General features: G+C 40.8%; 1 protein-coding gene across 3 annotated transcripts in view; it reads left to right on the forward strand.

Annotated features, from left to right (window-relative positions):
* The first annotated feature begins 453 nt into the window (after positions 1 to 453).
* CFAP221 (cilia and flagella associated protein 221) overlaps positions 454 to 12,373 on the forward strand; it is a 35,043-nt gene continuing 23,123 nt past the window's right edge. The window contains exons 1-8 of one of the 3 annotated variants that reach the window (XM_030580948.1): positions 454 to 619; positions 3,409 to 3,545; positions 3,626 to 3,810; positions 4,320 to 4,420; positions 5,743 to 5,829; positions 5,942 to 6,037; positions 6,788 to 6,888; positions 9,668 to 9,771. In XM_030580948.1, the coding sequence (XP_030436808.1) occupies positions 3,672 to 3,810; positions 4,320 to 4,420; positions 5,743 to 5,829; positions 5,942 to 6,037; positions 6,788 to 6,888; positions 9,668 to 9,771 (628 nt within the window). In that variant the 5' untranslated portion in view covers positions 454 to 619; positions 3,409 to 3,545; positions 3,626 to 3,671. The remainder of the gene's footprint in view (positions 620 to 3,408; positions 3,546 to 3,625; positions 3,811 to 4,319; positions 4,421 to 5,742; positions 5,830 to 5,941; positions 6,038 to 6,787; positions 6,889 to 9,667; positions 9,772 to 12,373) is intronic. The other 2 variants (XM_030580946.1, XM_030580949.1) reach the window with 2 other exon arrangements.

Consider the following 12,373-nt stretch of genomic DNA (forward strand, 5'->3'; position numbering starts at 1 on the left):
GGTTGAGAGTCACTTCTGGGGTCCGCGGACTACGTCTAAGATTTCCAAAGGCAGCTGTGCCTCCATTCAAAAGTGTTTAGGGGTGTCTGCAAATTAAAAAAGGTTGAAAACCACAGACTTGGCCTACAGGACCCAGCTTCTCTGCTCTATAGATTCCCAGCCTACGCCTTTCTGACTCAGTGGTGGTACTGCCTAGGGCTAAGCTCACTCCCCACAAACCCTTTCTCAAACCACTGAAAAGAGATTTGGAGGCTAAACATGTAAACATTAGGAAAAAACCCTTAGAAGGGATGGGAAAAAATCCAGGTGTTTTTCTTTAATTTCTTCCCCCAAAACTTTGCCACTTCTCCCCCTGTGCCAGAGCTGAAGATGGTACAGCCCGCTGCAGGCTTTGTCTTGGAACTGAGTTGATGTTAGCCTAGCAACCAGGGGAGAGGAGCTGGGCTGGGGAGATGCTGCTGCTGGCCCTGTTGTGCCCAGGGCAGGCAGGTTGCTAGGCTGGGCTGCCCTGCTCCCCCTCCCTGCCCGTCGCCCCCTCTCACTCATGGCTGTGGACAAGGCTCTGGGCTGTGGCCTGCACTCGAGGTAGGTGCAGAAGTTGGCTGCAGGCTGAGTGCAGGTGAGTGGCTGGCAGCCTGCCCTGTGGTGGGTGTCCAGGACTCTGGTGCAGCAGAGTACAAGCCCCCCACAGCACCTCAGTGCAAACAGACCCGCTGCCCTACATCTCCTGCCCTTCTCTGAGCCTGGAGACTCGCTTTAAGGGAGTCTATCCCTCTGGGGGAGGCAGGGACTTTTGCCACGTGCGTGTGTTTCAGTGAGATGTTTAGGGGCATCGTTTTAACAATGGAGAATTTGCAAGCGTGTCTATTTGCAGGTGCCAGTCAGGTGATTGTGTATCTGGAGTCCATCTGAATGCACACTAACCCAGTTTATGTGCAGAAATCTGAGTGTATGCATGCCAGTCAGGTAACTAAGCACCTCAGGCCTAGATCCTCAAAGTTGTTTAGGTGCCTAATTCTCACTGATTTTAATCCTAGTTACTGTGGTCCTGAGCCTGCAAACAGCTCCACACAGGTGGTCTCTGCCTGCACAGAGCTCATGCAGGATCAGGGCTGTGATTTCCAAATACAGTTGTGTGGGTTTTGTGCCTGCCAAGGATATGTGTCCTCTTGGGCACAATTATATTGAAACTTTGGCTCTTATAATTCAACGCTGAATTATTTTAAATCTCGTCCATTCAGATTCTCACCTGGTGTGAGACACAGCCAATACTAATAATAAAGGCAGTCAGTCTCAAGACAGCCTGCTTTAACTTTTTTATGATAGTGTATAAAATAATGAAACTTTTACTTCATGACATAAAACGTGAAGATTTATTTAAAGTAATTGAAAAAATATGCAGAACACTCTTGTTATAATAGGAAGCCTGTGACACTAAGGCATCAAGAGACCTGAGAGTTAAATCAGCAGCAGCATCTTCACCAATGTGAGTGGAATTTTCAAAAGTGCTTCATTGACTTTGGAGCATAAGTCCCATTGCTCCTAACTCACTTAGGTGCTTTTGAAAATCCCATGCTATGTGCAACTGCATTTAATTGTATTCTTATGTATTTAATTTATTACTTGTTAAGTGTGCTCGGTGCTCTACAAGACACAAAAAGATCTAATGGCTCAAATATTAATAGATGTACAGTGAAATCCTAGCCTTATTTAACAATGTGAGTTTTGCCATTGACTTCAGTGGGGCCAGGATTTCACCCATAATGTTTATTACACAGAGTAGTTCAACTGACTGTCCTGCCCCAGTAGTTGTAGGATCAGGGTCTTAAAGGCAGACACAGGTATTGTGGAAGGGAATAATATGGACGGTTTGTAATGTAGATGGGTAGTGGGGTTTGCTGTTGTCAGTTACTGATGTGAACCTATATGAAAGAATACTTTCCTAATGGCATTCCATCACCTGCTTTTCACACCTTTTACACCTAATGAGGGACAGTAGCAAGGAGGATGATGATGGTGATTTTATAGTTAAAATTTTAAAATATAAATGTATGTAACACAAATGGAGAGAAAGTGACATGCTATTTACCATTGTTTCAGCATGTTGTTGTGTCCATTTTGTTGGGACCAGTATAAAATTACCTTTGCCCTGCACAATACTGATGTTTTCTCACCCTGATTTGTGTAAAATATTGAATCCAGAAAAGCTAACCTGTAAAGCCAAAGCATGCTCATTTACTAATAAACATTATGCAGGGCCAGAAATCAACATGGCATTTTATGTGCTTAGGAGAAAAGCACAGACCCTGCCCCAAAAAGCTTATAGCCTAAAGGAGGCTAGACAAACAGAGAGCAGGACAAAGGACCATTAAACAAAGTACCAGGGATCTGTGAGTCTCTGTTCCTCAGATCAACATATCCAAGGAGCTTGTGTGGACTGCCTTTCTATGATGCTCCTCTCTGGAGCTCTTCCCCAGCCATCGTAGTGGTAGCCTGTAGCTGTAGGCCTGTAGGCTCTATAAGACAATAAGAATTGTAAAGCATGTGTAATGCTGTACTCCTGGATGGGCTGTCTGCAGTGGGAATTGATGTGGGACCTCTGGATCTTAAAGCCTGAGCTTCAACTATCTGGGTTAAAAGACTCAACTCTGTTAGCTAAGTCTGTACCAGGCTCATCAACCTCCGTATGTGGCCCAGCTATCACTAGAGGGGAACAGAGCCACACATTGAGTAAGGGTGGTTTCACTTGCAGGAGTGAATGTTGCATCAAGCATGCGATTGTTTTTAACCTGGGGTCAAAAGAACATTTGTGGAGAAGGGAAAAGGGGGGAAAGGGGAGGCTACTTGAAGGAGGGAAGCATCTGGCATAGCAGCTTTTCCTCTCCATCCTTGTGCCAAAGCTTTGTTCCCCTCTCCTCCGTGCAGCAGGTGTGGGAGATGGGGGAGGAAAGGGGCCTATGTTATATTTGTGAGCAAGCTTCCATGTGGATTATGTCTGGTTTCCTTATTGCACAATGTTTTGGACATTTCTCTAGACAAGTTTCTGTTCTGATAACTGTGCTTACTTAAACAGGATCCATACGCCTTGGCTTGCTGAATTATACATTTATCTTGGTTAAATAAATAACCCATCCAAACAATGAATTTATCAAAAGGACCTTTTCTGCCTTTCGTTGTGTTGGAGGACACTGAGGGGAACAAAGGGTCTCTTCTACACACACACAACCATCCAGGCTCCATTGAGAGATACTAGAATATCTCCAATAGGAGTTAGTAGAGTGTGCATGGTAATGCCTGTCCAGGGGAAGCAGGGAGGCTGGTCCATCTTATTTAGGGCAAACTCATTCAGTGGCTGGAAGTCAAAGCTAGACAAATTCAGACTGGAAATAAGGTGTATGTTTTTAACAGTGCAAGTAATTGACCATTGGAACAACTTACCAAGGGTTGTGGTGGATTCTACATCTCGACAATTTTTCAATCAAGATTGGATGTTTGTCTAAAGATTTGCTCTGGGAACTAATTTGGAGAAGTTCCTGCTGGATACAGTGAGTACAAGGAGAGAATGAGTCTGTACCAATCAGCATGATATTTCGTGTTAAGATTACAGTTTTGTGCTTGATCACAGGTAATGACATATCTTGGTACTCGTGGGCCTACATTTCCATGCCAACATGGAGGTGGTTCAGTCAGCCCCTTTAGAATTCAGTCATGCAGAAAAATCGTTTAAGAAAGTACCCACCATCCTTTTGGACAACCTCGTGGAGGAGCCTCAAAAGGGAAATAGTGTCCCCAATCACCTGCTGGAGTCGAGTAAGTAGTCTGCTGCCTGACCATCCTCCAGGCCGGAACATTGGGACAAAGGGTCAGGAACATTGTTACTTTTCAGAGACCCAGTCCTGCTCTTTTTGGAGTCCCATTCTCCAGCATAGTAGCCCTGCCTCCGTCCTGGCCTGGATGTAGAGGGTATGACCGGAGAAAAGGGGGCGTGCCTGTAATACCACTGCGCTTGGCTAATCCCAAGCTTTTGGAATGGACCTTGGAGCCATCAGCAGCCAGATGCAATTTAATATTGTGCCAGGGGTGAGGCTGGCCTCTGAATCATGGATCTATAAAGGTGGCATAAAGATACTTTCATTCCCCTCCCTCATTGTGCGTCAAGTATAGCTCAGCCAGATAAGAGGATCCAGCCCTATATCTTTGTACTCTCTCTCATGCATGGTTATGGTGCTACATACAGATATTAAATAAACATAATTAACAGTAATGGCATTTAGGTAGCCCAGTCTCCTTCTTTCATGTTTTCTTATCTTTCATTGCAGAGATTTATGCAAAACTTCTGAGAAACAAGGTCATACAGGCTAAGCCTGCCGTATTGCATTATGGAGGGTATGAAATCGAAAAACATCACCAGCAGATCCTGGTATGTCTTGAAGCTGGGAATAGCTAATACATTGTAAAGGGATAATCCATGTACACTGTGCATATTGCTCAACAATCTTCTGTCCTCCTGGCCAATACGCCCTCCTGCCCTGTGGAGTCCTCTAACAGGATACTTTGCCATAAAGCTAATGGTAGATCCTCCCCAAAACTTTCCTGGGTCACTGTGATTGCATTTGGCTGCACATGTGCTCATTAATCAAAGGAAACTTTGAAAATGCCCTCAGTCCTCTTTTAGAGGCAGTTTGATCTGGTGTATGGGGAGCTGGACTGAGAGTCAGGACACCTGGGTTCAATAGCTGCTTTCTACCACTTTCCTTTTGAATTACCTTGGGCAAGTCATGTCTGTTTCTGCTCCCAGCCTTTGTCTGTTTTGTCTATTTAGGCTGTAAGTTCTTTGGGGGCAGAGACAGTCTCAGACTATGTGTTTGTTAAGTGTGCAGCACAATCTCAGTTGGGTCCTAATAAGTAAATATTACTCTGGCTGCCAAGGGTTGGTCAGTGAACTCCTGATGCCCTGAAAAGTGCATATGGGCTCTACCCAGTTTTGAGGACCTGAGCAGCTACCTCTGCAAGCATCCTTCCTTTGGGAAAGCTATTCTGTTCTAACAACAGCTGCTAATGTTGCTTATAATTGGGAAGAAGGCTAATATAACCATTGATCTTTGCTGGCAGAACCACCACTGTTCAAAGTTTTGTGATCTAAATGAAAACTCCAGAAACCTCCAGAAAATAAAGTTATTTAATTTCCTTTTGTTTGAAAGGCCTCTATACAAAGTAATTATAAATAAGTAATTTCATTTTCTAATCCTTTTATACTTAAGGGAAAAACACTTTGAGCCAGATTCTGATTTGACAGATAGCATTTTCCTTTTCAAGTAGTCCCACTAATTTCAAAGAGTTTACTTGTGGAATAAGGTCCAACTCAAGGTATTAGGAGTTGGTCCTTTGTGATTGGGAGATTCTGCATACAAGACTTAAACAATTTGCTTTTTTAAATCAGCTACTGGTTGTGTTGTATTTTGACATTCTGAACAAGACTATAAACTCTCTGAAGCAGGACCACCTTTCCATTCTGAGTTTCTACAGCACCTAGCACACTGGGCTTCTGGTCCATGTCTAAAGTGCTGAGTCACTATGGTAATTCAAGTGATAATTAATAACATTCAACATTTTCTCTGTCAACATTCAATCTATTATTTCATGGTTTAACAGACTGTCTTTGTTAAGTATGGTCTCAGAAAAATGCAGCTTTACAATATTCCCAAATGTTCTCATAAAAATAACTTTTTTTGTCTTCTGCAGAATCTGGTAAATATTTCTGGCGATGTCATAAATCTTCACATTATACCACCCCAGACAAAATACTTTCACATCAAATACAACAAAACAGTGAGTGTCAAAAATAACCATCAGTTTGTTCATATTTGATTTTGCACTTGATAACATTGCACACAAACAGCATTAAAGGGCCTCCTCATTTATAATCTGTGTTATTTTATAGCATCGGCTTGTCCCCGGCTTGTCATTTGCCGTTACAGTTGATTTTTGTCCTGATGAGTGGCGATATTACTATGACTGTATCCGAATTCACTGTCCGGTAAGAAGTATCTCAGATAAAAGTGTCTCGTTTTGACTGTAATGTAATACAAATATTTTGCAGGGCATGATAATAAAGCATAGACATTTGTAACAAACATTCATATTATTCCACAGTCCTCTTTAGTGCATCATTGATCTCTCTTTCGTTATGCCCAATGTAGACCGCCTTACTTTTTGGCCTGCTGTCAATTAAAATAATATTCACTGCAAAAATACATTGTTATCCAGAGCCTGGCACAAATCCACAAAAGAACATCGACTATTAGGACACTTTGATATAGATGGCTAAACATGGATACAGGTGCCCATATTAAGGCACTCAACATTTTTTACTCTAAATTATTCATGGATTCTGAAGACCTCAGAAAAATGTACTAGAGTTGTGGGCCCTCAGCCTGGTTCAGTAATCCTTTCTTCCACACGTCAGACTGTATTTGATGCAGCTTTCACAGATGGTATTGTGGTAATGTGTTAGCTGAGCAGACGTGGGGGAGCTCCAAACATAGCTTCTAGAGGTAGAGAAAAGTTGAGGGGTACTTAGAAAGAAGCGAGGTTTCTACAGGCTCAGTCTATGAAATGCTAGAGAAGGCATTTCACATGCCTCCTAACTGCTAAGTACTGCTCGAAAAGGTGCTGGGGACACTGGCTAGGCGCCTGAGTCCTGAAGTGTGATTCTAAATTAGCCCCTCTTTCTATACATAACATTAATGAATTCTGTTAAATCAGTACTTTCCCCCATTTCTTCCAGGGAGATGACACTTTGCTTGTTCCTATCCATGGCTACCCTGCTGTGAACGTTGTAGAATTTCCATCATTTATAAGCTTATCAGATGTTTCTCTTGGACAGAGGTGAGTAAAGGTGACAAATGGGTTTTTTTTTTAAGGCTTGCGAAAATTAAAATATCTATTTTTTGTTTTTAATCTACTGTCTAAACATAAGACCTTAGAAGTCTTAATTAAGTCACCTACCATACATATTGCAAAGCCACTACACGGGACTTCTTTTCAAGAGTATGTTCATAGAAGACTGAACTCTGCAAAAACTAAACCTCTATAGAGACATAAGGCCAGAACCTCAGCTGCTATCAGTTAACATTGATTCACTTTTGATCTAGCTTTGATTTATCTTTAAGAGTAAAATCCCCCCTATGCAGGGAGCCAGCATAGGTCTTTGCTCCACTTAAGATGTATTTTGAGGATCTAGAAATTCACTGTACGGTCTGATCTGCATACTGTTTTTGTATCAGTAGAACTGTTTTGGTTATGGATGTGATTTTTTTTTACTGAAATAGTCACACTCACACAGCACCTAATTATACCAATATAAAAGTGGCATAGACCAGAACACCTTATTCCACTTCTCATACAGGAATACGCTAAACTCAGCCCCAGAGCTCTTTTTATTCACTTATTGTTCCGATTCTAGAAACTCCCTCTCCAAACAATCAGCCCCCCTACATAAATGAAATTCCAGCTCCGCAACTGGGTGACCCCCTCACTATGAACCCTAAATCTGCAGTGAGCTACGTGGAGTTATTTCCAGCTCAGTGCTCTGGTTATGTCATAGGCTGTGTTGTCCCTTGAGCTCCATGTAATTGCCTTGGTTACAACAATATAATACAATGGTCAGATGTTTAAGGCAAAGTGCTCCCGTCTCTTTTAACTCTTAAAGCAGGTTACAGTTAAGACACAGGCTATAACTGAAAATTGCAAAATAAAGGCACTCACTGTTATTCTTTATTTCCCTAACCTTTTAAAAGTATGCTTTCCAAAGGAGCACTGTGTATAAAATGCATTCCTTGCTAATCAGCAGGACATAATATCAGCCAAATAGTTATTAAAAGCAGGAGTAATCTTGTGTCAAATAAGTTTCCAGATTTGCAGGATGATCTCCAGGGTTTCACCAAACCATTGTCCCAAGTTAGGCACATGAGAATAGATGCACACCAAAAAAGACACAACTTTAGAAAGAGTGAGGGCTTATTTCTCATTTGTCTGAAACCCTCTTTACACTGCCAACGTGGGAATGAGAATCAGGCCCTTGCACAGTACTAATAATTGCTCCAAGGCCCCGTCCTATGTTTAGGTGCTCACCACTTTACACACTTGGTCTCGAAGGACATCATCAGTGGCAGAACTCCCAGTGACTGCAGTGGGTGCAGAATTAGATCCTAAATGACTCCATTACTGTTTTATGTGAATGAGAACCGAACAACAAATTCACATTTGTTTTCAATCGTTAGGGATTTTAAAGAAACACAGATAAACAAAATTTGCCCCCAAATTTAGATTGGGTAGAAAATAAGCTTTAACAAAACCAAAGACTAATAGAAATGTTTGTATTAATTTTTTTTTTAATTCCAATGGAAATGGTCTTTTTAAAAGTGAACACTTCCCTCAGTATTGTCAACTTCAGCTTTGCATCATTGTACTGGTGCATAAGACATGAGAAGCGAACGTGAAACTAGAGATAAATTGTTTAGTCTATGTTCAGTGTCCAAGCTGAGGGAAGTAGAATAAATATTGAAAAGCAAATTCAACTTTAATATTTATTTCAGCTTCAAGGTATTATTTGTAGAGGAAAAGAATGTTTGTTCATCTCTGATTTTTAACCTGACCGTGTCTCTTTAAAAAACCAAATGAATAAAAAGCCGTAAGTGTCCTAGAGCTATCCCCTTGTTAACAATTGTCCAGAACAATGGAATTGGGGATAGGTGGGGCTACTTGCCAACAGCAACTCCTGTTCTCCAAGTGATACAAGGAAAAAAGCATTGTTTAGTTCTGAACTAAACCATGTTTTTTCCACAGATTGAAATGAGGCCAGTCTGACATGTGGACTCTCTAACATGATTTTCCTTTTTCGGCTGGTACTTTAACAAGTGACCTGTTCTGTTGTAGTGAACTGCAGCCAATGTGTTGTGGTAGTTCTGAGTTTGTTCCCAGTAATTCATTTCCAGCAGGTCTTTAATTAGAGACAGGTCATATTTACAGCAGTAGAAAATATGTAACAACACTACCTGGTTCTTGTTACTAATTCCAGCTGCGATTCTAGCTCAAAGGCAAGAGTAGGTAGGAGAATAACATTCATTGATTCTGTCCTACGTAGATTTTACACCACACTCATCTTCACAGTATCTGAGTGCTTTCCAATAAACCATTGTGCAACATACCTAACATATGTCGTGTGGTTTGTTCTGTTTCCATGATGGCTGCAGCCTAGGGCTGATTTCTGTTTGTATAGCCAGTGTGGGTCTAAATTTGAATGTTAGTCTTTACTAAATGGTACAGTTTGTAAAACATACAGGTGATGTCATACAGGAATAATTAATCTCTTAAAATTATATTAGATTAATTTAAATGTATGCGTAGGAGAAACTAAGTATAGGAGATGGAGAGCAATACAGTAATTAAGACAATATTATACTCTCATTTTCTAATCTGAAGGTGTTCTAAAACGACATAGTTGTTGTGTAACTATCAAAATTAGGTAGTCCATCTCCATGACTCCTATATCTTGCAATACATGCTCCAGATGGAGAAAATGTCATTTTCCAGATGTGAGTCTGTAGTCACTGATTATAATTATTACTAATTTTTCTTTCACAATTCTTCCTTTCTTCTTTTGCAGCAAGGAATATGTGATCCCTTTGCAGTGCAGCTGTCCGATAGAGTTTGAGTTCCATATCGATTACATTCAGCCTCACAAAGCCTTTACCATTCAGCCAATCTCAGGTAGACCACATCTGTTTAAAGCTCTAAACATCCAAATAATAGTTTGCTGAGTTCTATTATTTATGACTGTGTGCTCAGTAATGTTCTGAAATGCACATTAGAAGATACAGTCCCTGCCCCCAAAAGTTTGCAGTTAAACCCAGACTGTGCAGTTGAAACATAGCCCCACACATGCATATAGAAAAACAAACAAGCAACTTTGATGGAAGGTCAAACTGTTATGCAGGTAGTATATATCTTTCCTTTGTAGCATAAGTCCTCTGTGGTTGATGTAGACCCAAGTCTCTTTGGGTGATGTAGACATGAATAGGATCTGGAAGGTTTGTCTTCTAAAGCAAATTTTCAGAGTAGTTAATAGCCACCATTTTGGTGTAACACAGCTAATTCCAACAAATAATTAGCTCATCCTGCTCAAGAAATCTAGCCACTAATGAAGACCAGTGGTGCAACTTAGCACATGGCGTTTGATATTATTGATGATGCAGAGAGAGAGAGAGAGACAGAGAGAAACTAACAAAAAGGCAGCCATGCTGGTCTTTGCTTCATTAAAAATATCAGAAAAAACTAATAAGATTATTAATATTCCAGGGTCAGTAACAAATCTAGTGATCTGCATATGATAGATGACTGCATTATATAATCTGCATGTGATATATAGCTGCATCATGGCAGAGTAATTTAGAGCCACTTCAGCACCACTTTGTACTTCTATAGCCATATAAAGAGGCCTAGCATAACTGAGAATCAGGCACTATGGGTTTTACAGGAGACAGGTGCTGAGCACACAGCATTTGGATGTCATTTAGTCACATATTTTCATGTATCTGCATATGCAGAAGAGGCAGACCGTTATGAGTCAGACAACGATACCATACACTCAACTAGTTTTTTTGTAGTGTGAAGTTACATATACAGCGGTGCCTAAAGATGCATATAGGCACCTAGTGGGATTTCCAAAAGCATGTATACAGGTTAGGTGCCCAACTCCCATTGAAAATCAATGGGACTTAGGTGCCTAACTTACTTAGGTGCCTTTGTAAATCCCGCTGGGCATCCATGTGCATCTTTAGGCAGCTAAAGATCTTTGTAAATCTGGCCCTCGGTGCCTAAGTCATTCTGAAAATGGGACTTAGATTCCTAAGTCACTTAGGTACTTTTGAAAAATATACCCATCTCCCGTTATACTGTGATATGAATGACATCCTATATCTTGTTAAATATTCAATTTAATAAAACTCATCAATGGAAACAATAGGAAGGAGATACCACTTAACTCCTTCAAGTTAGACTATCTGAATCACAGTGTAGTGTCACAGCTACTTTCTGCACACACTTTCAATTAGGCAGGTAGGAAAGTTAGAGCTTCTCGTTTCTAAATGATCTACATGATGCTCCAACAAAAGAGCATTCTCTTCTTTACTTAGTTATCCACTTGTTTGTTACATCTTTTTCCAGTAGAAGAAAGCATCATGTCAGACAAATGAGTATTGGAAATGTAACAGATGGTCTGGATTTGTTCCCAGCACTGCTGTGTAGAATAAATTCCAGGAGAATTAAACTATTCTCCATTCCTAGAATTAGATCCAAAATATTCATTAGTTACAATATGACAGCAACAAAGTCTTGCTTTCCCAAATCCAAAGGGACAGACTTAGTATCCTCAGCTTCTCTGTCCTTGCAAATGGAAAAAATGACAGTAAGAAGATAGTAAGAGCTAAGTGGGTAGAAGCACAGACAGCAACTGAAAATTTTCATCTTCTTGTACTAACATTAGCTCTTACAGAAGAGTAAAGGGAAACATCTTTCAAATTTAGGGACAGACTTTGATATCCTTGCCCATATTGAGTAGTACCTTATGCCTCTTAGGGTATGTCTACACTACCTGCCGGATCGGTGGACAGCGATCGATCCAGCGGGGATCAATTTATCACGTCTAGTCTAGACACGCTAAATCGACCCCCAAGCACTCTACCGTCGACTCCTGTACTCCAGCGCCACGAGAGGTGCAGGCAGAGTCGATGGGGGAGTGGCAGCAGTTGACTCACCGCGGTGAAGACACCATGGTGAGTCAATCTAAGTACGTCAACTTCAGCTACGTTATTCATGTAGCTGAAGTTGCGTAACTTAGATCAAACCTCCCCGCCCTGTGTAGACCAGGGCTTAATTTACCTAATTATTCTTCAACATAAAGCTTCATTCCACCACAAAATTAGGTCATGTTAGAACACTCCTTGTGGAGTCATGTTAGTTAACATGATATTAAGCATGATATAAATGGGACTACCCTTTTTAAACATGGTGTCATGGACATGCTTAACTCTCTGTTTCCAATAAGGCTTACCCATGAGCATTTAAGTTTGAAGGTCTCTGTATACACTAACTGCTAAATCATGTTTAACATTTTAATTAACATGGCTCCTCAAGGTCATGTTCTAACATGACCTAATTTCCCAGGGAAGAGCAGCCCTAAGGGTAATATAATCTAGCCTTTATTTCTGACATATTAACAGTGAAACAGTTTTAAAGTTTACTTGACTTGGATGGATTTTCATTCTTACCTTCAGATTAAACTAATACTAGGATTCTAGCACATGCGTGGATT

Source organism: Gopherus evgoodei, chromosome 11 (assembly GCF_007399415.2).
Source record: "Gopherus evgoodei ecotype Sinaloan lineage chromosome 11, rGopEvg1_v1.p, whole genome shotgun sequence".
Classification (NCBI taxonomy): domain Eukaryota; kingdom Metazoa; phylum Chordata; order Testudines; family Testudinidae; genus Gopherus; species Gopherus evgoodei.